Source organism: Salvelinus fontinalis, chromosome 26 (genome assembly GCF_029448725.1).
Source record: "Salvelinus fontinalis isolate EN_2023a chromosome 26, ASM2944872v1, whole genome shotgun sequence".
Taxonomy (NCBI): Eukaryota; Metazoa; Chordata; class Actinopteri; order Salmoniformes; family Salmonidae; genus Salvelinus; species Salvelinus fontinalis.
This window is the reverse complement of record NC_074690.1, coordinates 43,778,095-43,804,450: the sequence shown is the minus strand read 5'-3', so window position 1 is coordinate 43,804,450 and position 26,356 is coordinate 43,778,095. Positions and strand designations below refer to the sequence as shown.

General features: G+C 42.6%; 3 protein-coding genes and 1 pseudogene across 12 annotated transcripts in view; 3 read left to right on the top strand and 1 right to left on the bottom strand.

The window, feature by feature from the left end:
• The window catches only part of LOC129824403 (transcriptional repressor p66 alpha-like), a 43,942-nt gene extending 36,609 nt beyond the window's left edge, over positions 1 to 7,333 (top strand). For all 5 annotated transcript variants that reach the window (XM_055884018.1, XM_055884015.1, XM_055884017.1 and 2 more), the window contains exons 8-11: positions 2,485 to 2,758; positions 2,931 to 3,382; positions 4,111 to 4,351; positions 4,842 to 7,333. In XM_055884018.1, the coding sequence (XP_055739993.1) occupies positions 2,485 to 2,758; positions 2,931 to 3,382; positions 4,111 to 4,351; positions 4,842 to 4,978 (1,104 nt within the window). In that variant the 3' untranslated portion in view covers positions 4,979 to 7,333. The remainder of the gene's footprint in view (positions 1 to 2,484; positions 2,759 to 2,930; positions 3,383 to 4,110; positions 4,352 to 4,841) is intronic.
• Positions 7,334 to 8,015: 682 nt separating this feature from the next.
• LOC129824402 (NADH dehydrogenase [ubiquinone] 1 alpha subcomplex subunit 13-like) lies at positions 8,016 to 11,841 on the top strand. Its single transcript, XM_055884013.1, has 5 exons — positions 8,016 to 8,274; positions 9,670 to 9,748; positions 9,863 to 9,934; positions 11,305 to 11,374; positions 11,572 to 11,841. The coding sequence occupies exons 1-5, from the start codon at positions 8,181 to 8,183 to the stop codon at positions 11,689 to 11,691; spliced, it is 435 nt and encodes a 144-aa protein (XP_055739988.1). The 5' UTR covers positions 8,016 to 8,180; the 3' UTR covers positions 11,692 to 11,841.
• Positions 11,842 to 13,419: 1,578 nt separating this feature from the next.
• On the top strand, positions 13,420 to 16,623 carry LOC129824401 (yjeF N-terminal domain-containing 3-like; annotated as a pseudogene).
• A 4,603-nt stretch (positions 16,624 to 21,226) lies between these two features.
• Positions 21,227 to 26,356, bottom strand: LOC129824400 (uncharacterized). Of its 6 annotated transcripts, none has more exons than XM_055884009.1 (7): positions 26,247 to 26,356; positions 25,383 to 25,492; positions 25,174 to 25,280; positions 24,787 to 24,952; positions 24,470 to 24,638; positions 23,917 to 23,978; positions 21,227 to 21,309 (listed from the first exon to the last, which is right to left on the bottom strand). In XM_055884009.1, the coding sequence occupies exons 2-6, from the start codon at positions 25,480 to 25,482 to the stop codon at positions 23,918 to 23,920; spliced, it is 603 nt and encodes a 200-aa protein (XP_055739984.1). In that variant the 5' UTR covers positions 25,483 to 25,492; positions 26,247 to 26,356; the 3' UTR covers positions 21,227 to 21,309; position 23,917. The 6 variants fall into 6 exon arrangements, 5 of the variants coding, with proteins under 5 accessions (XP_055739984.1, XP_055739983.1, XP_055739985.1 ...); XM_055884008.1 differs by lacking the exon at positions 21,227 to 21,309 and adding an exon at positions 22,514 to 23,378; XM_055884010.1 differs by lacking the exon at positions 21,227 to 21,309 and adding an exon at positions 22,514 to 23,378 and having other exon boundaries at positions 24,808 to 24,952.

Sequence of the window (26,356 nt, the reverse complement as noted above, 5' to 3'; positions counted from 1 at the left end):
ACCCATTTGCAACCAAGCTTTAGCTTCCTGACTGATGTCTTGAGATGTTGCTTCAATATATCCACATAATTTTCCTCTTCCCTCATGATGCTATCTATTTTGTGAGGTGCACCAGTACCCCCTGCAGCAAAGCACCCCCACAACATGATTTTGCCACCCCCGTGCTTCACGGTTGGGATGGTGTTCTTCGGCTTGCAAGCATCCCCCTTTTTCCTCCAAACATAACGATGGCCAAACAGTTCTATTTTTGTTTCATCAGACCAGAGGACATTTCTCCAAAATGTACGATCTTTGTCCCCATGTGCAGTTGCAAACCGTAGTCTGGCTTTTTTATGGCGGTTTTGGAGCAGTGGCTTCTTCCTTGCTGAGCGGCCTTTCGGGTTATGTTGATATAGGACTCGTTTTACTGTGGATATAGATACTTTTGTACCCGTTTCCTCCAGCATCTTCACAAGGTCCTTTGCTATTGTTCTGGGATTGATTTGCACTTTTCGCACCAAAGTGCGTTCATCTCTAGGAGACCGAACGCATCTCCTTCCTGAGCGGTATGACGGCTGCGTGGTCCCATGGTGTTTATACTTGCGTACTTTTGTTTATACAGATGAACATGGTACCTTCAGGCGTTTGGAAATTGCTCCCAAGGATGAACCAGACTTGTGGAGGTCTACAAAAAAATTCTGAGGTCTTTGCAGGTACACCTCCAATTGACTCAAAAGATGTCAATTAGCCTATCAGAAGCTTCTAAAGCCATGACATAATTTTCTGGAATTTTCCAAGCTGTTTAAAGGCACAGTCAACTTAGTGTATGTAAAACTTCTGACCCACTGGAATTATTATACAGTGAATTATAACTTCCGACTTCAACTGTAGGTGTGTGCTTCAGTAGTTGTGGTCAGTAGTTGTGTGGTTGTGTTCAGTAGGTTAGGACAGTAGTTGTGTTCAGCAGGTTAGGACAGTAGTTGTGTGGTTGTGGGCAGTAGTTTTGGTTAATAGTTGTGTGGAAGTGGTCAGTAGTTGTTGTGTCAGTAGATGTGTGGTTCATTAATTGTGAAAGGTTATTTATTAGATAGAATTATAGCTAGTTATCAATAGGTCTACATACGAACCTATTCTACATAGTTCTTCAACTACCACAAAAATACTTTTAAAGAGCTGTCATCACTAGATGCACCATCATATTTCTCTCCCCAAATAATAGCCTAAAACGTCAAATCAAACTTAATTTACACTGAACACTTTACAAAAGTGTATCGCGTATCTATTTATCTGAAACCCACAGCATGAATATGATTCAGTTGCTTTGCTTTCCGAAGGGTGTTGTCCACATCGCGCCCTTTATTGCCGTCTTCTGACAGAAGATCCCCGTCTTTCTTCTTTCAATTGTTGTTTAGACATTTGTGTGATCTAACTGCCCCACAATTCAAAGTCATAAAGTTTGATAAAGTGGTCTATCAAAGTAATCAGACCAATTCTTTTACTAAATTTAACTTTGACTATATGTAACTGCTTTGCTTTAAATATTAAAGTAAAACTTTTTAAACTCCATAACAAAAAAATGTTATGGAGGACTAAAGTACTGATGACATGCCAGGTGTCACTTTTGCCCTTGAATATCTTGAAAACTTGACTACTGACATGCAAAATATTTTAGAACTGTATCAATGGACTAATGGAGAAAGAAAATAACAAAAAATTGGGTGTGGATTTTCCCTTTTAACGTTGGAGAAATCATTTTAGCAACTACTCGCAATAATTTAGTGAAGTTGGAGAGGAAGCTCTAATAGTAGTAGTAGTTAGCGTGAGCTTGCTGGCAATATACAGTGCTTGTGTATGTCATGTAGCAAGTCAAAACAATACGTATCACGTCTCAACCTACTGTCTATGATATTAGCAATTTCTAATTAGCTAGCTAGCCACTCAATACTGCTGCACCTTTTCTGGCCGTCCCTGTAGTGTGCATACAAACTGTAGCCAGCTAGCTTGTGCATAATCTCTGGCGTGTGCAGAATCATAGAGTGGTGCAATCGAGACTTGCAGATTTGATTAATCAACCTAATTGCATTCATGTTTCAGATATATTGAACCACTCAAACTCAGCTACCCTTTCCCCCTGAATGTGACCCAGTTTGAATGAATCTGATCTGTCATGCTGTATTTGCGTGACAACCTCAACTGGACACGTCTCCCCACTTGTCTCCTGAGTGGCGCAGCGGTCTAAGGCACTGCATCGCAGTCCTAGAGGCGTCACTACAGACCCGGTGACGATCCCGGGCTGAATCACAACCGGCCGTGATTGGGAGTCCCATAGGGCGGCGCACAATTGGCCCAGCGTCGTTCGGGTTTGGCCCGGGGGAAGGCTGTCATTGTAAATAAGAATTTGTTCTTAACTGACTTGCCTGGTTAAATAAAGGTCAACTCAAATAAAAAGATCCTACCCCCCCCTCTTTCTCCCTCTCAACCCCTTCTCATTCCTCTCTCCCCCAGGCCTCCCCAACTAACATGAAGGTTCCTTCTATGACCTCCCAGTCTGGAAACAGCAGTGTGTCTGTGGTCAACGTGAATGGCTCTCCTGCCGCCTGTCAGACCGCAGCTAAGCTCGCCCTGCGTAAGCAGCTGGAGAAGACCCTTCTGGAGATTCCTCCTCCCAAACTTCCCACCCCAGAGCTAAACTTCCTGCCCTCGGCAGCCAACAACGAGTTCATCTACCTGGTGGGCCTGGAGGATGTGGTGCAGAACCTGCTGGACTCCATGATGAGAGGTACTGTACATATTATGCTTGTGTAAACACTATATAACACGATACCATCAGAGGTGCAAACACTACATACAGTATTCCACCATATTACGTACAATTAATTTACACAATAATATCACTATCACTTTCTTACCCATCCCTCCCCCCGCCGCTCTATCCTTTTTGTCTTCCCCAGCTAAAACAGGGAAGCCCCCGGTCAAGCCCGCCATCAAAGAGCCCTTCACCTGCACCCAGTGCAGCACCGATTTTACCTGCCGTTGGAGGCAAGACAAGGCCAAGGGCGGGACCATCCTCTGTGCAGATTGCATGTCCTCCAATCAGAAGAAGGCCCTGAAGGCCGAGCACACCAATAGGCTGAAGGCTGCGTTTGTCAAGGCCCTGCAGCAGGAGCAGGAGATAGAGCAGCAGATCCTCCGGCAGGCTGCCTCCCCTGTCTCTCACACCCCCTCCTCCTCTTTCTCCTCCTCATCCACCTCTCCGTCGGTGAAGGTGGAGCATCTAGTGTCCCAGCAGCTGAAACAGGCTCAGGCCCAGGCTAGGGCCTCCTCTCTGCATCACCAGCACCATCACCAACAGCACAACAGAGGACAGAGCATTGCACGCCACCACTCCACCAACATCAAACAGGTAGGGGTGACGCACTACTCAGCAGTTCCCTGAAACTGTCACATCATCACCTGTGCCACTCCAGGTCCTGTCACATTCAATTACAGGTCCTGTCACATTCAATTAGATATAGACGGTTATAATATTCACGTACATATGGTTCCCATTTAAAAAAAATAACAACTACAATACAAAATCAATACAAATGGCTGCTTAATACAAATGGCTGCTCCCATCAGTGGGTGTTCTGATCAGTGGTTACGCTCGCCCCCACCCGGCCTGAGATTGCTGGCAGGGCGAAGCCCCCGGCTCGAAGGGATTTTCCAAGGGCGGGAAGGACCAAGCCCCGCCGACGCCCGGGCAGGCATGGAAGCAAGTGCACCCATAACCACCAGGACCAGCACACACTTCGCTCACAGCGTGAAACCAAAACACAAAACATATATAACTAAACGCACCCCCACCCTCACCCCTGATTAGAGGACCTCAAACCTTTACACTTTGCATGTGTGTATGTATTTATCCCATCACTCATTCATTCCAACATTCAGCCACAGATCACCCCATCTTTCCCATTAGATCAGCATTCTACCATTTCCTCTTGCAATACATCCCTACATTCTACCATGGTGTTTCACTAGGGACTTGAACCTCCCCATCTGCAACAGCCCAATGGTTCCCTTGGCTTGTGTTGTGTGTTCTTGTCACACAGATCTTGTCACTCAATCTTCTTTTTCCTTCTCCCTCAGGGCCAGCTCTCCCGTGGCGGTGTCCCGTCTGTGGGGGTGGGGTTGAGGGGCGTGTCCCACTCTTTCTCCTCCTCCTCTCAGCTGCAGAGTGCAGTGGCCGCTGCAGGCTTGGTCAGCCGGCCAGGTAAGCATGCCCATGTGCGCTCGTCTGCCCAGGGTTCAAAGGGCAGCTCCAGTGGGAACAGCAGCAGTGGTAGTGCCCAAGCCACTGCATGGAGGAAGCAGAACAACATCAACACAGGTAGACTAACACCGTCTCGGACCCCAACCCACCACCACACCTCACTGCCCCCCCCCAACCTCTACACCCTGAACTTTTGTCCTGTCCAAAAAAATATCCCCTAGCCCCTTTTACTAATCACCTACACCGTGATGTTTGCAGGTCTCAATGAGTAAGTACAACTATTTAAGCAATATGGCTGGAGCTCCTTTACGCCCATCAGAGGGTTAGATGGATCACAACATTGCTTACACCTGCGTAAGAGGCCAGGGATTGTTTTTGGACTAGGCATCTGACTGCTCTTTGTGTCCCCAATGCTCTGTTTCCTTCTTTCTGCTTCAGTCCCTCTGGTGGCTGGCATTCTCCTTTTGACTCCATGGCTAGAACACCTTCCCAATAGTAGAGTTAGTCCATGATTTCCCTGCTATGATATCAATGTTATTTGTGTGTGTGTGTTTTATTCTGCTCAATGCACCCTCCCATTCAGAGACTGTCCCCTCTTTCTCTCCAGGTGTGACCATGGCCTACGTGAACCCCAGCCTGCCAGTCCATAAGACCTCATCCACAGTGGACGCCCGTCAGAGAGAGTACCTCCTGGACATGATCCCCTCACGCTCCATCTCCCAGGCAGCTAACACGTGGAAATAATAATCTCATACTCATTGTCATTATCAATAGCCTTTTACCAATAGCTACTGTTGTCGATGCAAACAATGCAATTTACAGTTAAGGAAACGCAGTCTTCAAACTTTTGAGGAGAAGCATTCTCCTTTTTTTTTCTTTTTTTTTGCCGAGTGTTTTTGTTTCTCTTGTGTTATTTTTCATGTCTATTGTTTCTTATGAAGTTGACCGATGTTTGGTCAGTGTGCACAAACAGCGATTTACTCCGAAGGAAAAAAATGAATGTGCCCAAGGGCTTCCTTCCATATGTTCGTCAGCCATGATGTCTGCGAGTTCATGATGGTTTGAGAATGTTGCTTCTCTCTCAAGAACTCATGAGATGGCGTGCTGCCAACTGTGCGTTGATATCCGACCATGAAAACGATGTATGGAGCTTTACCTATTGGACGGGACGATGAGCCGATTGCCCATCTGTCATCACAGACTCAGCAATGGGATGCAGACAAATCGTCAAGGTGTGTTTTTAAGATTAAATGACTGACTAGCTTGAACTGTTTGCCTTATATTCAAGAGTACCCTAATAAAAGATAAAAGACAAAAAATATGATCAATAAACATCCTCTTTAAATGAGAAGTTAGCTTTTTACAACCCAATCTGAATTTTTTTATGTAAATTGCATGTTATAGAAGAGTCCACACACTTTTTGTGATTTCCTTTAAAAAAAAAAGTACTTACCTGAATCAACAATTCACTTCCTCGTGTTCATTGTCCAGTACGGGGGGCTCTGGAAAAACATGAACAATCGCTCCAAAAACACCTAAATACAGAAACGCTCTCAGTACAGTGATGCAGGTCTTTAGATATTGTACACATGCAATTGTGTCATTCCAAACTTTATCCGCAATGTTATATTCCGTTTTGTACAACATCTAAAGACCTGCATCACAATAGAGCAGTTCAGTTTCTAAATGGGTGTTTTTGGAGCATTTGTTCATGTCTTTTCAGAGCCCCCCCCCCCCCCCCCCCCCCCCCCCCACTGTATGGCACAACGAGAATGAGGAAGTGAATGACTGTTTGGGGTAAGTTTCTCAAAAACAAGTGAAACTGGGAAAAAAAAGTGTCTAGACCTTTCTATAACATGCTATTTGCTTATCGAAAAGGAAAATTCTCCTTTTAAAGAAAAACTGAGCAGTGATGTTTTCAGTGCATAAACTCAGTAACAGTTGATTTAGATTTGTTGGGTATTTACAGTAAGTTATTGGTTATTGTTTGGGACTGATGTATAAATGAACAATTCCTGTCGTGGTGTTATGGTTTTAAAAACTGAACAATTAATACTAGCCTCATACACATTTGTTGTCTTTTTTTAAGTGAAGATTTTTTCCCCCACCATGTATGTTGTTCAGCTATTTACAGAGTTTGACAGAGCTTCTCTCCATTCATATGTTTCACATAAGCAGAACAAGTAGAGAGGATCTCTTTATTATATTTTTGTCTGTAGCCTCTGCTTTGGTTTCACATTATTTAATTTCCGAGTTGTCCCTTCATATGTGTAATAACATGTCTGTAAAGAGAACTCGTGGCATAATAAAGACTGTCTGAATTACATGCAAACAAAGTTACAGTGGAAGACGATACTCTAGACTCACAGGAGTCATATCCCAGATCATTTTACAAAAAGTTCTCATCTGGTGATAAGAAAAAAAGTTAACATTGCAGGTATTTTCACCTGCTCAGGTACATTTCAAGTTTAGGTTTTTGGTTGCCATGTCATGAAGCTTGGTTAGGTACAGCAACCTTTTGGCGAAGTTTGAGGATGTACAAAAGACAGAGGAGAGAATAAACATGTCTTATATTGAAATCACTCATTGATTTTGTATGCTTGGCATCAGGACCAATATCCCAGACAGGCCTGTGGTGAAGTAATTGGGTTTACTACAGTGCTCCTGTAGGCTCCTTTTACTTCCTCAAGTGCAGTCTCATACTCGCTTTTCCGTTTTGTTCTCTTCTACTGTAATTCTCTTCTGTAAAAGTTCCATAGGCCTGCTATGTGGTTTATAAATGAATTAACATCTGTGTTTGGGTTTCTGTCTACTGCTGTCAAAATTGTTTAGGAAATCATTTTCAGTGCTAGTTCAGATGCCATCGCTAAGAAATATGAAAAACATGACACCTAGCGCAAGAACTGAAGTTGGGCCACAGAACCACTACACAACACTGACCGCCAGCAACCACCCTGTTTCAACAGGGTAGCTTGGGCTCTTCGCTGGCAAGCGTAAGCCTCCCATCCCTTCATGGAAACGGATTGTCCAATTTGTTTGGTTTAATGTTTCCCAGCTCCAAGAAGTACCAATAAAAAGACGAAGTAATTTGAACCCTTTCATTTAGTGGGAATGTGTCATTAAATTGTTGATTCTGCCTGTCATAGTATTCTTTTTCAGGAGTTGATTTTCAATGACACTTTTGCTTGGCCAGGGGCGAAAGAGCCCATTCTCCTGTGGTTTGTCGCGCTAGACTAGAAGTAGATTAATATGATATCACTCTCAGATGACCGAAAGTGACCTTTCGTAGCAGGTTAGGAAAGCATTTTACCAACCTTAAACGTTTTCCTAATGTAACCTTATTCTCCTAACCTGCTGCACAAAATATCCTAACGCCTCAATTACACAGACAGGGTTTGGGTTTTTGCATTTTGGTACACCAAAAGTAGTTTAATTTCCAACGGAACACTACATTTTCCTTGCAGTGGCAGTATGTTGTCGAACATAAGCATAACGTGTATGTGTTGAAGGCTGGGCAGAAAGGGTAGCGGAAGGTGAATGTTGTTGCGCACATATCCAGATGATGCTGCTTACCATTTTGCGAAGAGACACTCGGTGTGATCGAGGCGTTATTGCGCAAATTGGTACGCAGCATCATCTGGATATGTGTGCCAACAGAAGTTCAACATTCACCTTCTGCTACCCTTTCTGTCAAGCATTGTATACAATTTGATGTATTCGATAAATCCAACGTATGCGCCACACAGAACAGAACGCACTGCAACTGCCTCTGCAACGCAGAGTTCCATTGCAAACGAATGTACTTCTGGTGTTCCAAAACGCAAAACATTGTGGGGGTGATCGAGGAGTAACCTTCTACGAAAAAGTCACTTCCGGTTGTAGCTGTATACCACCTAGTCAAAACCGTCACGCTCCGGTCTGTTTTGGAGAAGGGAAGGAGTGGAAGATGGCGGCGTTCAAGGTGATGCAGGACATGCCTCCTCCGGGAGGTTATGGCCCTGTCGACTATAAGAGAAATCTCCCGAAACGGGGACTTTCTGGTCAGTATACTAGTTACAGTTGTAATGGGCGAAGTTCTGAGTAGATCATTTTACAGTCAAACAATTACGCCAATGCTAGTGGCTAACAAGTTCAATGTTTTAGCTAGCTAGTGATATTAGCTATTTATTCTACACATTAAATAGTTGTTACCATGTTTATTATCCCACTATTGTACTTTATTAATATGGAAACCGATGTGGCGAAGTGTAGTTGCTACCAACTATAGTTGGTTCGTTTAGCTTGTTAGCTTAGCTAGCAAACTAATCAGTTGCCTAGCTTTATGGTGAAGTCTAATCAGTGAAACATCTTGTACATGTATATTCTCCCTTGTCAGTTGTTAGAAAATTGGGTTTGTGTTGGCTCTATTAGAATGTATGCCATGCATTGCGCAGTAATGGAAACAATTAACAGATCAAACAAAACAGTAGTAGCTAGGTTTCCATCCAATTGGCGAAAGAGTTTCATGCGAATATTCAAAACTCATCATAAAAACAATGTGCATTTAACCACCAGAGATGCGTTTCCACCAAATTGACTTGTTCCGGATAAAAGTATTTGCATGATGAAGTAGTGCACATAAACATACATTTTTCGGTTAAATTCTCACGTACCGAATAAAACAATAGAAGTTAAATGAGTTTCCATCGAATTTTAAATAGTGATTGTGCCCACTCTGGTATATTGGCATATGCGCTCTAGTCAACAGCTCGCAGATACAGTGCAGGTAGGCTAGTCTACATCAGGTGTTCCCAAACTTTTTCACTCAGGACCCCCTTCCAGCATTGGGGAACATCTTGTGCCCCATCCGTCTATTTCTATGAGCACAAACACTGTTCATGACAGTTTGCCTAATTTAAGTTTGTGACAAAACTAGTAAGTATAGTGTAGAGAATCATTGTACAATATAAACCGATGTGAAATATGTTTTCCATAACAAAAAATATTATATTTTCAGCTGTTTGAAGCTGGTGTAGAAAACAAAGTAAAATATGAAAAAAATAATCTTAAGCATGGGAAGCGTAGAAATTGCACACATAAAATCTATCTACGGCTTCTTAGACTTGCTTTCAATGCGAGTTACATCTATAACTCACATTTCTATGTCAATTTGGTCAGGTCACCCAAAAAGTTACATATTGCAGCTTTAAAGCAAATTTTCTTAAATTCTACACATTTTGCCATGTCTAATGTGTATTCATGTTATATTTGAGTGACTCAAACATTACAACAAAAGGCCTGTTCACACTTTTTTTTTTTATCCAATATGTACTTTACTCGCATAAAGGTTGGATGGAAACCTGATTAGTAACTTGCATTAGTGGTCAAATTGGTTGTGGTGATTCTTATCTTGCTGAAATAAATGGCAGACAATTAATATACATTCTTATTTTCAGGATATAGCATGCTCACCATTGGAGTTGGTGTCATGTGTTTCGGTTATTGGAGACTCTTCAAATGGAACAGGGAGAGGAGGTAAGAATTGCCACAATACAGTTAATGTCACTGATTCATTGTACCAATTCAGATCATTGTGATGAGTTATTGTTGGTCAATGTCTTTACGTTATGTTCTGCTGGTGTGTTGTAGGCGGTTGCAGATTGAGGAGCTGGAAGCGAGGATAGCTCTTCTGCCTTTGCTGCAAGCAGAGCAGGACCGGAGGTAAGAGAGAGAGAGAGTCGGAGGCTACTTCAACAGGGGTAAAGGTGATGTGCCAATTTTGCCAATGAACAGTGTTGGGGGTAACGCATTACATAATCAGATTACTTGTATGAGTAAGGGAGTGAAATAGAGCATTCTTTTTCCTAATTAGGTAATATTATTAGTCTGTACAGTTGTTTGGCTTACAGTACATTAAGCAGCTGGCTAATTAAGCAGCTGATTTGATAGTGCAGCACTTGTAGACTAGCACAGGAAAGCAGCGCCACAGATGAAAGGAGAAACTAGTGATCAAACCTGAGTTAGTAAGTAGCCTATCTTTTACGACTCGGGGAAACCATGCAGTTTAGGCTACCGATGAAATAAGTTATGATGAACTTCACAGGGTGGTGAAAGTGCACGGTGATGAGCCTGATGCTCCTTTCCGATAAATATCAAGGGTTTTATTCTGGTGACATGACGGTCGATGCTTGACTACCGTTTGGGAAAAATATAAATCTATTTAATACATACAGTGGCTTGCGAAAGTATTCACCCCCCTTGGCATTTTCCCTATTTTGTTGCCTTACAACCTGGAATTAAAATTGATTTTTTGGGGGGTTTGTATCATTTGATTTACACAACATGCCTACCACTTTGAAGATGCAAAATATTTTTTATTGTGAAAGAAACAAGACAAACAGAACTTGAGCGTGCATAACTATTCACCCCCCCCAAAGTCAATACTTTGTAGAGCCACCTTTTGCAGCAATTACAGCTGCAAGTCTCTTGGGGTATGTCTCTATAAGCTTGGCACGTCTAGCCACTGGGATTTTTGTCCTTTCTTCAAGGCAAAACTGCTCCAGCTCCTTCAAGTTGGATGGGTTCCGCTGGTGTACAGCAATCTTTAAGTCATACCACAGATTCTCAATTGGATTGAGGTCTGGGCTTTGACTAGGCCATTCCAATACATTTAAATGTTGCCCCTTAAACCACTCAAGTGTTGCTTTAGCAGTATGCTTAGGGTCATTGTCCTGCTGGAAGGTGAACCTCTGTCCCAGTCTCAAATTTCTGGAAGACTGAAACAGGTTTCCCTCAAGAATGTCCTTGTATTTATCGCCATCCATCATTCCTTCAATTCTGACCAGTTTCGCAGTCCCTGCCGATGGAAAAACATCCCCACAGCATGATGCTGCCTCCACCATGCTTCACTGTGGGGTGGTGTTCTCGGGGTGATGAGAGGTGTTGGGTTTACGCCAGACATAACGTTTTCCTTGATGGCCAAAAAGCTACATTTTAGTCTCATCTGACCAGAGTACCTTCTTCCATATGTTTGGGGAGTCTCCCACATGCCTTTTGGCAAACACCAAACGTGTTTTTTTTCTTCTCTCTAGACAACTACGGATGCTGAGGGAGAATCTGGAGGAGGAAGCAGTTGTAATGAAAGATGTCCCAGGCTGGAAGGTAAAGAGAAGCTTGATTCCATTTCAGTCTAGACAGACACACATCTGTTTTATTTGTCAATTGTCATGAAGCGGCAAATGGTAGTTCTGAATGTTCTAGAATATGCACTAAAATGGAACCAAGAAAAGGAAATAACTCTGCAATGCTGCTTATTCTACGTGATGATGAATACTAAGCTCCTATTTGTTTCCGTCTAGGTGGGCGAGAATGTCTTCCACACAGACCGCTGGGTGGCCCCCCTCACAGAGGAGCTGTTTAACCTTCGACCCCGTGAAGAGCTTCTCCACAAGCGCTTTGGCTTCCTGTGGTACGTGTAGCCGCCCCCCAGTCCAACTGTGTCACTCCAGTACACCTCAGCTACCATACCAGCCACAGCCAGTACCCTTTTGACTGGAGTCCACAACTCCACACAGCTTGTAAATGTTCTTGTAAATGTTCTATATTAAAGTGATCTTTTCTGTACCCCATACTGATTCTCTGTCGGTTTTCTTTATTTTATTTACTGAAGGAATATTACAGGATAAACAGGATCTTGAATGTATTCTATTCTATAGATAGGCCTACATGGTTGTCATCGAGTTCCTGCTTTTTTTCCCCCCTCCAGGTTAAGGAAAGTGTGTAGTCTACCCAACATGTAAGAACATTTTCAAAGCACAAGCCTGAATTCTTCCCTTATAACAATATGCAATAGAATAGGCAAACATGTTGTCAACGCAATGTGGATTGCCTTTATTAACAATGGCTGTCTGTGCAGCCCCGAACACAGCCTTCCAGCCCTCATGGACGGGGTGATTCTGTTGAGCGGTGTCAAACAGGCTACTCTTCAGACTCCTTGTTGGGGAATTTCAACCAAATAAAGTTGTTTTCCTTTTAGCCTGCTATCCAGTGAGATGCAGTCATGTTAAATTGCTGTTCATTGTGCTGGCACCTGTTACAACAGGAAGCCTGACTGTGCAGCGGTCAGTGGAGGCAAGGACCATCACAAAGCTTATTCAGGAGCGCTCTATATAACAGAATGCCCAGCCGCATGATAGAAATGTGTTGTGTAGAACAGACATGCCTCTGTCATGTGGAGAACCGTGTCTGTCAACTACACGTTACTTCTCTATTTGCAACCAAAATCCAGTCCAAACAGGCCAACATATCTGATCTTAAGTCAGTTGTGCATGTTATTTATTGTTTTGTTATGGTTAAGATTGGGGCAAGAGCTAGGGAACTGGTCTATCTGCCCAATATAAAAGATCAACTGGCGGAGGAACAAAAATAGCAAAGTATTCCAGTTTAATTTGAGGACCAGGATGTTGACCGCTGTGGAGGGGGAGGTTTTTCGGGCGGTTGAGGGGCAGCTCTCGGGGAATCTTGAATGGTTGGCCTGGCGGTTGGGAGCTTGGGCCGGTGGCCGATCGGTCGCAGGTTCGTGTCCCCGATTTGACTTGGCTGGAGATCTGTGTATGTGCCCTTGGGCGGGGCGCTTGACCCTGGTTGCTTCTGTGGGTCGCTCTGGATGGGAGTCTGTTAGATGACTGAATTTAATGTAAATGTTGTGCGGCTTCACTGCAGGTAGATTGTATGTTTTAAAATACAATAAATGCCCCGTCCCCCCCCAAAAAAAGTTTTGGGGAAGAAACGCTGATCCTGCTTCAGTGGTAATGTCTTCAGCAATTATTTTGTCCCATTCAACAAAGGGGGCCAGCACTTGTCACTACACCCAGACTATGTTCAACATTCACACTGAAAGAAAGACTGTGACAGATGAAGAGACTTGCCCTTTCCTTGTTCTTTTCAGCCTCTTGCTGTCTCTGGATGACCCTTTCTGTTGGAAACACTGCTTTATTATGTGTGCAGATGGAGTGAGAGGCCTCAATGCTTTGATTTTTATGTCCAGTTCATCGGTGGGAGCTTGAAAATTGGTTACTAGGTCCCTGCATCTGGCACACACCCACATACCCCTCCCAGCTGCTTTGCATTCCAGCGGTGTGTTACCCTTTAACTTTAGCTTAATTAGACTGAGCTGTTTACTTTGAACTAATCAGGTTCACCCACATCGAGTCCTGAAAGGGCATCACTCACACAGGAGGTGTGCGTCACTGTGAGTTTGAGAGACGAGACAAACAAAAATACCAATTTGTGACAGATTCTGAAGATGATCTACAGCTGCTCTGACCTGGAGGAAATGCCCAGAAAGTTTCTCAGGTGAGACCCGAACACCTGTCTCACTCATGTAGCTACTCTTAAGGCATTCTTGTCAATGGATGATGTTTTTTCATGTGTAGTGTTTGAGGAAGTTCTCTCTCTCCTTCCACAATGCTGAAAAAATAGTTTCCACGTTATGATTTGCTGTCATTCTCAAAATTCTCACATTCCTGTTACACGTATCTATGTAAATATTCTTGTAAGAATTGTGACAGACCGGTGTCAGATTGATCGTATGTTATGAATAATCCCGCGGTGTGACATTTGAGGATTACTGTGGCCCCATCGGAATTAGTAGAGGGGTTGGGAGGTATTCACCTGCTTTTAGATGTTCTCTTTTAAGTCAGACCATCAATCTAATTGACATTTAGTAGTGTTTAAAATATTTTCTCACAGAATTCCTAACCAATCCTCTAAATCCCATAAAAGAGCACATGTATTGCAACATGAGACAAAGAAAAAAACTCCCTATGGAGGAAGAACCATTTAGAGAAACCAGTTGCAGCAGTCCAGCCCTCCATCCTCCATGCCACACTCCCCCTCGTTTCCCCTACCCGCCACCAGCTTCCAATCTGGGGCAAAGGCAGTGCTAGATACCCTCCAGCATCACTCATTCATAATGGGTATACACTGAGTAAACAAAACATTAAGGACACCTGCTCTTTCCATGACATAGACTATCCAGGTGAAATCTAGAATCCCGTATTGATGTCACCTGTTAAATCCACTTCAATCAGTATAGATCAGGGTTCTCCAGCTGGCTGCCTGCGGGTGGTTTTATTTTGCCTCCATGTTTTCTGAGCACCCCAAGGTTTTTTGGTTTCTTTCAATGTTGGATATAAAAGAGATACAAAAATTGAACACCGGGAATTCAGCTGTTCCCAAGCAGAAATCTGTTCCCAAGTATTTCCATGCATAATAGAGAGATAATATACAAATGTAAGCAACAAATGTACATTTACCTCAATTACCTCGACTAACCGGTGCCCCCACACACTGACTCTGTACCGGTACCCTCTGTATATAGCCTCGCTATTGTTATTTTACTGCTGTTAATTATTTGTTACTTTTATTTAGGCATTTTTCTTAAAAGTGCATTGCTGGTTAAGGGCTTGTAAGTAAGCAATTCACTTACACTGTTGTATTCGGCGCATGTGACAAATAACATTTGATTTACTATAACACCCTCCTCTAGAGTTTTACCTCCTAAAGGACACTTAAGTGATCTCTATTTCTCCAACTATTCTTCCTGATGTCTCTCTCTCCCTCAGTAATGAGGAGGCAGCAGAGTTGCTGGGAGAGTGTCCCTTTGGACCGCAGCAGCTGATGGAGATCTGGGGCCATGTCTGTGCCATCGCTATCAACAAGGTCTGTGCTCTCCCTTCTTACCTTTTTAGGGTAGTTTTAAACTAGGGAATTAAATAACATGAATATACAACTTAATTCTCATATACAGGCCTTCCCCCTGAGTTCCCTGAAGAGGCATCCTACAGTCTTGGTGATCTGTGGTCCCAGTCAGAACGAATGTATTGGTCTGGCCTGCGCTTACGCACGTTTGTGAGTAACCTGCCAGTGGAGTGTGTGTTTTTCTGAACTAACTAAAAGGCACTTCCTTGACACCCAGTCCCTCTTCTTCTCCACTTATCTCTGTCTTTGTGTCAGGACTATATACCCACGGTGTACTACCCTAAGTGCTCTATTCTTGCCTTGCACCGGGACTTTACAGCAGTGTGAGAGAACTGACATCCCTTTCCTCTCATTTCTCCCCGCAGAGGTAAGGGAACTACTGTGAATCAATGAATGCTAACCAAGGTTCATTTTTTTATGGTAGAGTCCTACAGCAGCATCTTGCTCTCCCTCAGACACCGAGGCATCCCCATCGCGGACATCCCCTCATGTGACCACAACGTATACACACACTTGGATGAAAGCATCAAGACAGCCTAATCAATAATAAAATGCTTGATATGATATCTACCTGCAGGATTACCAGGGGCTAAAAACCTATCCGAGGTTAGTGTTATTTGATAGGGTTGGACTGATGATGCCGTAATGTGTTCTTTTACTGCCAGTACAGTATAAGATGAGACATATGATATTGTTGGATAATGGCGCCGGAGGGGATGGCTGACGTTTTATGGGCTCTTAACCAACCGTGCTATTTTGTTAGTTTTTTTTGCATTGTTTGTAACTTATTTTGTACATAATGTTGCTGCTACCGTCTCTTATGACCGAAAAAAGCTTCTGGGCACCAGAACAGTGATTACTCACCTCGAACAGGACAGAGATTTTTTCTTTAATGAGTCTGATGAGGATATACTGCTTTGCCAAGATGAGTCCCAAATCCCTCCATGAGGAAAAGGGCGAGGAGGGGCCCGGGGTGCCTTGTTGAGAAGGACATTAAAAACTGTAATATTTTATGTTTCACCGAGACGTGTCTGAACGACGACACGGATAATATAGAGCTGGCTGGCTTCTCCATGCATCGGCAGGACACAGCAGCTACGTCTGGTAAGACGAGGGGCAGGAGTGTGTGTCAGAGGGTAGTGCGTACGGCCCAGTACATCTCTGGGGCCAACTTCCTGACATTCAGGACCTATATACTAGGCTGTGTCAGGCCCCAAAAATTGTCCAGTCACCTAAGTCATAGACTGTTCTCTCTGCTACCGCACGGCCAAGTCTAGAGCCAAAAGGCTCCTTAACAGCCTCTATGCCCAAGCCATGACTCCTGAACAATTATTCAAATGGCCACCTGGACTATTTATAGTGTAATTTTGTTAATTTTTTCCCTTCACTCTATTTCTTGAACTGCATTGTTGGTTAAGGGCTTATAAAGTAAGCATTTCACGGTAAGGTCTACGGCCATTTTATTTGATGACCTCTAATTTGTGTGATTTCAGGGTGGGACGAGGCCAATGTCGACTGTATAAACCCGACAGTGTGCTGTCTGTTTCGGTGGGACACATTACCTGGTGCGACCAGTGCTTAATTTGAGCCTGAATCTGTTCATCTCTGTTTTGGACTTTTGTTCAGGAACCCATTTGCCTTTCCTGACATGCGACATTTTCAGTTTGCAATGTAAAAATGATAAAGCAATCAGTTCATTCAAATGGCTTTTCTGTAATTGTTCTGGCTGCCCCCTAAAAACCATGTGAAAACAGTGCCTTATATTCTAAGAATTGATTCGTGTTAGGCTGGCCCTGGTTTATGGTTTGCTCAACATTGTAGCCAATATAGACCAATGTGTGGCCAGAGAGAGAAGTGCAGTTATCACAGAACTACAATGACATTTTATTATCTCTCCCTGCTCTGATAGACATGAGCATACAGAATCATAGCCGCTGGAGGTGCCGCAGCACCTCTGATAAATTGAAATACATTTGCCAACGTTATAGAATAAGTCAGCCAAATCAGGCTTTTCATGACATTTCAAATAAAATCGCGGGAAAAAAGACTAATTAATCTGTTTGTCGGCTACCAACTTCCAAATAGACTTGAGCGAAGAGATTTATTTCAAGTAAAACGAGGGAAGCTTTAGGCAAGAGTGCATTGGCCATCGCCGGTGGGTGAGCTGCATGTCATTGGCTCAGTCAGTGTAACTGGAAAGGTTTATCATTTCCTCATATTGTACAATGTGCCTCCAGACCCAGGCAATTGATTCAAGACAAGGCCGTTTTCATTGATGTCAGTGTCAAAGTAGCCTGTCATTTATGAGCCATTAGATATTAATCAAAGATGTTCCCCATGTGCAACTTCTGCAAGCACCGCTTTACTCTGCGATAATGCATGCGTTCCGATTCCCCAGGTCACCCCAATTTATAAATTAAGCACTGGGTGGGACCCATCTTGCCCTATGATAAATGCCCTGGAGTACTGCAGCACACCGTCTGAGCTGGGATAACCAAACAATGCTTGCCATCTTTCAGGAGTTAACTGAACATCAATTTAATGTTTAATTGAAAGACCCAAAACAGAGGTTTGACCCCATCGTCTATTTCCTTAGCGAAAGACTTTGATAGATATGGCACTGTTAATGATTTGCACCTTTATTGAAGATACTTGAATTCACAATACATCACATAAAAACTACTAGTTGAACACATGCGCCAAAATGTTTCAAAGCCATGAACACCTTCAACACAACAGCCGTGAAATGTTGAAACTCAATTTAAAAACAGAAGAGCACTTGTTTATTCTGTAACATGTCAGTATAGCGAAAACCACCACCTAACGGCTGTTTCCTAAATGAGGTGCAGCTTGTAGGACCTTAATTGTTAATGATTATTCATTGGAATTTAAAAAAAAATGTACACAAAAATCTTCGGACTAATGCAGATTTCTGGCCGGATGTGTGGACTCCACTTCTGCTCACACTCACATCAACTCCATACACTGGACCTGAGACCAAGGAATGAAAGAAACCAATTATAATCAATGTATTGTCAGAGCATTAGAACAGTGGCGGCTTAATGGATTCACTTTAAAGGATCAACATAATTTTTGCATTGAAATTTTAAAAAAATGTCCTTAATATCTGCAGTAATATTGTTTCAATAATTTCATTCTAATGAAGAATTGCCCTCTGATTTCTCAACCAAAGCTGGTCTGTCTCAAATTTGAAGGCTGCCCCATCCCTTTTCAGTCACTCACGAGGCATGGGCATCTCGAGCAAGCTTTCAAAAGATATCACTCTGCCATTTCCTGGTAACCAAAATCCTACATTAGCATTTCAGTTTGTGACAAAACAAGCAAGCGTAAAGAATCATTGTACCATCTAAATTGCTGTATCTTGTCAATAACAAAAAAATTGTATGTTCAGCTGTTAGACAAAAACAGAAGACTAGAAAGCAAGTCTCCAACTAGGTTGTGGTGGAGGGGAAACATTTGAATTCAGTGGTTACAAGTCACCCTAGTTTCCATTAGCAGACTTCATTTTAGATTATGCCCCTTTAAAAAAGGCAACCACCAGAAGGCAAGGTCCCCCGTAGACAATTCCTGCCCTAGAGCGTAAATGCTGGTTTAGGTTCCACCTCCGAAGAATGACACAGGCTACTTATACACTGAACAATAAAACGCAACATGTAGCGTTGGTCCCATAAGTTAAAATAAGATTCCATACATACAAAAAGCATCAAATGTTGTGCACAAGTTGGTTTATACATCTGTTAGTGAGCATTTCTCCTTTGCCAAGATAATCCATCCACCTGACATATCAAGAAGTGGATTAAACATGATCATTGTGCTGGGGACAATAAAAGGACACTAAAATATGTAATTGTCACCCATTTGAGCATGTTTGGGATGCTCTGGATCAATGTCTATGACAGAGTGTTTTAGTTCAAACAAATGTTTAGCAACTTCGCACAGCCATTGACTGGGACAACATTCCACAGGCCACAATCAGCAGCCTGATCAACTCTGTCGCGCTTTACGGAAGCAAATGATGGTCACATGAGATACTGACTGAAGATACCTATTGGCTAGGCTGCCAACCACGTTTCAAGCCACAGTTATGCGAGTAGTCAAAAATGACAGCTGTGAAGGAAAAGCGCCGGTGTAATTTTATGAATGCCGACAATCTGTTCATATGACACGGTGGGCTCGGTCTGTAAAATCTATTATGCAGAAAATGTCAGTGGAAACTTCTACCAAATATTAATATAATAATGGTAAAGAAAGAGTCACACGATATGGTGTGGTCCTCCCACTACGACTCAAACCATGCAGTTTATTATATAAATTATGAACTTCACATGGTGGTGAAAGTGATCAGTAACGCACTTGATGTGGCTTTCCTATAAATACAGAGCATCTTATTCTGGTGACAAGATTATGCTTGACTGCTGTTTAACAAATAGAAATATGATTTTATCCATAATAATCTCATAACGTAGACTAGCCAATCTTCACAGCCTACCCCCACTGTCTGCTAGCAGTTGGCGCCAAGACCAGAGGAGGCACATCTGCATTTAACACAACAGCTTGACAAAACTATCGGTAGAGTTGAAAATGCCATATCGGTACATGAACACTTGAGCAAAAAAGTACATTGTGCACATTACGTCATCACGCACTGATCTTCAGCCGCAACAAATCATTTGGTGGGAAAACGTGCATATTCTTTGATTATTGAATATTTGGTCGCCAATTCGATGGATACGTAGCTAGTACGGCTAGCCATCTTGCTAACCTTAAAATTGTTGACATTAATTTCCCCCCCCCCCCACATTGTATTAAGATTGGCTAGGCTGGTTCTAATCTCTCGGGACAGATTAAACCGTGAGAATCTGTCAAGCCTTGTGTAGAATTGTGATTACAAGCAGCAGTAGTGTGGTTTGTCATTGATTATTTGGACGAATGCTTAAACGGGTGCGGTGATTTTACAAGCCTGTGTGTAGATAGAATCTAGTGGAAACTCTACAGCCAGTCAATTTGCTATATATTGCAAATCAATAACAGAAATTACCTTTTTGGCCATGATAGTTGAATTTTGCAGGGGGGGGGGGGGTTTGGCCTCGAGTATCCTTCCTTCACACAACGGTTAATCAATTGTTAACGGCATTCCCCAGACAAACACAAAATTAAACTATCGCAAGATCATTTTACTTCTGGGTAGTGCAGATTAGGCTGGTTCTGGAGCTGGGTTTGTCAATCATATTAGGGAAACTTTGCAACAGATGAAACCAGTGTCTTTGACTTTGCCATCTATTTATTGTTATTGCCAAATGTTTTGCATCTTCTATAAGTATTAATAATAGATTGGATTTATATTGTGCTTTTCTACCGAGGTACTCGGAAAGCACTTCATAGTAAGGGAGAAACTCACCTCATCCACCACCAATGCGCGGCAACCATTTTGCCAGAACGCTCACAACAGTTATCAAATGGACGTGAGGAGTGATGCCAGATTAGGTGACCATGATGGAATGATGGCAGGTCAGGAATTTAACCCTGGGGTCGTGGCTAACACCCTTACATTAAGTGTCATGGGATTTTTAATGACCACAAGGGTCATGACAACGGTTACCTTGCCGCTGGTAAAAATGTGCAAATACAAGTTTGCAACCCCTATTTTAATTTATTTTGGAAGTGGAATGATATGCTACAATGACTTCGCTCATGCACGTCGCAAATTACATGTAACATCCTGAGCACGTCGGACCTGAAACGCCAATACAAATCTAACAGCACAACAAGTTACAAATTCCTCAAATTTTTTTCCGCAGATGCCTGTTCATTGTAGGATAGACGTGTGGTTTAGCTGCACCAAAGCCGTGAATCCCATCGTGAAGCAAAGCCATTTGTCTTGGGGAAACATGGCGAGTGTTCAGGTAAAAAAATAGAGAGGCAAAAACATGTTTGCTACCCCCCCATTTTAATTTGCTCCATGGCTCAGACGTGTAGACTACAAAAAAAAGCTGTTTGGATTAGTTGCAAAGAATTGAAGGTGTTTCTTTGATTAATAAACAATGCCATGCTTGTGAGTGGTAACATTCAAATAAAACCCAGCCCAGAAAATAAAGACAAAAGTACTAGCACATATCAAATAGTAAAGCAAGGCATTGTCACTGGGAGAAAAATTGTGAAGTTAATTCCCACTCGTGGGCCTTTAAAATCAACTTCACAGGAACAAGACACAAACCTGTTAAATTTAGCTGCAGCAGTAACTGCAATTCCAGCTCATCACCATCTGACACACTGGAGAGTTCAGGACAGGTTAGTCTCCAGAAGGTAAATTCATCCTAACGAGAAGACATTCATGAGATTAGAACAGAAGCTCACAAAAACAGCAATACTTTAGCAAGCAACCGTTTCATTACATGTTCATCTACCCAGACTTAACACAATGCTTAGAACCACACTATAAAAACAAGAGGGGGGGGGGGGGTTGTTAAATCAGGCCTGAAGGAGGGGACAATTGAGCCAGTTGAGGTGGTCAGAATTTCTGACGGACATGATGCGAAAGTGATCGGACTGAGGCCAGGTGAATGGTAATTTTGCTAAGGCACATTAAGGAGGGGGGGACAGTTGTTTTCTATGTGGATTTAAGAGTGTAGAGTTCTGAAATTCAGAAGTGGCCAAGGAACATTGGACTGTGGCAATCTTTGCAGCAGAGGGGTACAATGGATAACATATCTGGAAATAATGAGCACTCAGTTTGAAGGATGTGAGCAGGAGAGCAAAAGGAGTTTACCTCACGTGAACTGGCCTATCGATTCTCCACAAATGAACTAGGCAAGAGAGCAGCTTTCACTTCTGACGAGCACTTGTCGGTAGGCGCAACACTTCATTCTCCAAGGACTTGTAGGCATTTTCTGTAGCTGAGCAATGGAGCATTAACAGGACCACCTACTCCCCACTATTAGGCCCCACAAGTCATGGACGATTAGTCAACCCAATAGGTTGAAATGTACCCCTCAATTGTCATATGCAGGTCTTAGCACTGTTTGACAAACTATTGAAACATACCAAGTTATACTGAACTGCCAATTTGGAAACTGTCGTTGACTACAACTAGAGGATTAGATTACCATTTACCAACCACTGCTGTGCCCTGCGGTGGCAAGCCAGCAGAAAATGAGAACAATACTTCAGTGAAATTTTGCTTTGAGGAAACTGGAAAAGTGCATCGACTATACCAGTACCCCACTCACTGTTAACCACTTAAAGGCAAACACCACACTTGCATCAGAGGCAACATAAGCCACCAGAGAAGCATCACTTAAATAGGCCAAAGACTAGACAAATACTGGAACCATGTCACTTCCTATGAATCTCTGTAAAATTTCAAAGTTCTTGTTCTCACTTTTGGGAAGTTTAAACCATAGAAATTAGCTCTAAAGCCCCACATAAGGGAAACAAGCCAACACTATGAAGATAACCAAACTATTAAAATCACTGACAATAAACCAGCCAATTCCCCCATAAGCATGTTCAAGGCACAAGTATTTTCAACAAATCGTTTTAATAGGCTCCATGAAGCCAAAATTGACAAAATAATCTTCAATGTTGATGATACAAAGAACAGAAAGTACAAAATCGTTCCCAGGTGGAATATTATTGGGCAAGAAGAGTAGTAACATTGATGCAGATCTTTGTGTTCAGTCCATTATAACAAGCACATTTTAAAATGCCAGGCATTGAGCAGAGCAAAACAACAAAACACCGTGAGCAGACTGTAGCATGCTGCAATTTGCAACTTCATGAACAGCTTCAGTCTGAAAGGAATTCACTCTTTTTGGAAACTGAACATACAGGACCCTCAGCTATTTTAAGAACCTCAATTGTATAGATAAAGGTGGTCATAGGAATAATTTTATTTCTCGCTCAGTTTAAAACTTGGCAGGAGGTAGGTCGGACATTGTCATTTAAAACAAAAGAAAACAGGAAGGTAAACAAGCCTCATTGATATCCACAATACTAATATCAAGGATTTAAATGGAGATGTCAGTGCTGATAGGGACAGGGAGTAGAATGTAAAGAACAGTGGGCGTTTATATACAAACAGCCATGTGAAGCAACGTTTTGGTTTTTACAGCACCAACAAGTCAGACATTATGCTTTATCAATTGAACTAAATGCCATAAGAGCAAATCGAGATGCACCCTTTAGAGATCATTAACTTTTTAAACATGGTTTGTAAATTAATGGCCAAAACTCATGGCTAAATTTAAAGACGCTCGAGCTACTTAAACACAGAATAGGACTACAAAAATCAGGTCAACATGTGGACAAATTTCTTGAGGAGCTTTTTAAATACAGCCAGCCAAGGGATGATCTTGAATCAGGGTGGATTTTTACTCGTGTGCAGCTGAGGACAAGAATTGGGCACACAGGTAAAGACACTGAGTTTAGGAAACAAGTTTCACGAACATTTGAGCTTGATAACATCCCCAGTTACCCACTAAACCAGGGTTCTCCAAACAATATTCCTGGAGAGCTACCCCCTCTAGGTTCACTCCAACCACTTGTAACTAACCTGATTCAGCCAGCTAATTATTAGAATCAGGTATACTAGATTAGTGTTGGCACAAACTTACAGGATAGTAGCTCTCCAGGAAAAGGGTTGAGAGCCTTGCACTAAACAGTCCCAAATAGTTTAAACAACCAGGGGGGGGGTCATCTTCCTGTATAAACTGTGCTGGTGTAAGATCAAGGAAATGTATGATCCTGTAGATTGGTATGAATGAGTTCAAAGTAGGAGGGAAGGTACACCGAAGAGAAGTAGATCTCATCCTAAACTATTCAGCAGCAACCTAGTAAAAGATTCAAGGCCAGAACCTTGGATGAGGAAGTGGTCTAATGCAGCCTAGGCCTATGAAGAAAGAAACAAATACATTAGCACATACCTTAACTGTCGTAGCTGTCTCTATAGGAACCCCCAGAGCGGTCCCCGTAGCCTCCCTGGCCCCTAACATTGGAAGGGAAAAAATATAGGTAAGGTCCCTGTTCATTAGTGCTTTGAGATCAGTTTGGTTTCATAACAGCTATTAAAAAATAATCACTGTTTAAAGTTAACATGAAATGGCATTAGCATTTACAAAAAAGGAAACACTAAAGTCAAATATTCAATTGCCAAAACAATCCATTGCGTTAATTTCCCATTCCTTAAAGTAATAGTCCCGTCTCTGCACCCCCTCATCATGTCTATGGCCCAACAATAGGCGGTCCCATAAATACGCATTGGGCTTGGTATTAGACAGATTTTTAGCAGGTGTGAAACATCACTTTTAAACCCCTTCCACCGAGCTGGGGGGTGCACATTGGGCTCAAACACCTGAGCTAAATGGAATTTGTAACGTCAGTCAATCATTCACCACTACAGTTCATTGTAAAGGATGCAAGAGGGGAATGTCTACAACCACCAATTTAGGAAATCTGTAATCAGACGTGTCGCCTCACCTATTGTCTCTGTATCCTCCGCCACCAGAAGAGTACCCTCCGCCACCGCCGCTCCTGTATCCACCGCCACCCCCATAACTCCGGTCTCCACCCCCATAGCTGCGATCTCCACCACCACCATAGCTCCTCTCACCATATCCCCTGTCACCGCCACCATATCCTCCACCACCTGGGAACAAAACACCACAGGACTTCAAAAACAAACTCACTGCTAAAGAAAACTCACACTGAAATGTAACTACGGCTAAGAGGGAGGGCAAGACAAAACGCTAATGGATGATGGGGAGCACACCATCTTGCAGATTGCCTGCCCATACCTCGCGAGTAAACTCGCCCACCTCTTCCTCTCCCCCCTCCATAGCCACCTCCACCACCATATCCGCCACCACCTCTGGAACCTCTGAATCCACCACCGCCTCCACCTCCTGAGCGACCGCCACCCTTGCCAGCTTCATCCACACGAATGGTTCTGCCATCGACAGACTGTAAGAGATAGGAGAGTTACCCAGTGTGGGTCAAAAACATGTGACTTTTCATAATGGGATAATGAGTTAGCCAGGTAATTTATTAATCCTGTTAACTTCGATATGATAAACCAGAAATAACTTTATGGTTAATTAAGCTACACCTAGGTGTATTCTTAGTTCTCGTCAGTTAAACAAATTTCCAATAATTGGTAAATATAAGTAGTGAAACCGATGTACCTTGCCGTTCATTCCCTCCAATGCGTCCTTCGCATCCTCGGCATTATCGTACTTTACGAAGCCGAATCCACGAGACCTCCCCGTTTCTTTGTCCCTGATGACATCAACTGTGCGAGGGAAACAAAAAATTAAGCATTTCGGACATGAATAATATTTCTGGAAGTAGCCAGCTATCACTTACTAAATAAAATAAATGTCTATAAACGCACCTTTTGCGATGTTTCCATACTTCGCGAAAGCTTCTGCCAGAGATTCCTCTGTGGTGTCGAAGCTCAGGCCTCCAACAAAAAGTTTTCCTTCGTCGGACATGATTCTTTGTCTGCAAGGGATCAATTCGGGTCAAGTAAAAGCACCTACTTATTTACATTGTGTACACGATACTTGTAGTTATGAGTTGTAAACGTAGCTCTCGTGTGCGAGAGCGGGAGCTATTGTCCGACACATTGCGCACAGAATTAGCCAGATAGCTAGCGTTAGGCCAACCAATGTGCTAGTTCGCGTTATGCCAACCAATGTGCTGTAATTAGCTGTACATAGTTAACCGAATTCAGGCAAATAACTATTTCAATGTTATTTGACATAACGTGTTATGTCTGGACAAAAGATTAGCCCACTAAATGAGCCTGGCTAAATGCGTGTTGGGGGGGGGGGGGGGGGGGGTAAGCAGGCCAAGAATGTTAGCGCCATTTTGCACCACGTTACGCCACTTGGTGCTAAGCTAACTGGCTAAAGGCGGATGCAGCAACCTTTACAATGAAGTTGATAACTAGCATAGGTAAATAACTTTAATTATAAATTTGTAAGAAAGTGAAACCCCCGCCGTGTGTTTAATAGATGGTAATATAACCCGTATAAATGTTCACTATTTAAGTGAACTGGCAAATTGGTGCGTGTGAAGAATAGCTAACGTTACTATAGCTAATGTTAGATAACAGCTAAAGCCGCATTCCAACCATGTTTAATCACAATAACTCAAGTCTTGCCATTTACACATTAACTATTACTTAGAATACCTAAATAATAATATAACAAAATTGTATAGTCAGATAAATACGAACTTCTATAAAATGTACCTTTTATAGACCGAAAGCGAAGAGCTGGTGCTTGAAGAGGCACGTCGTCGCAAAATAAATGGAAGGTCGTACGTACTCTGTGAGGAGTGCTGGCTAAGTATTTAAATGCT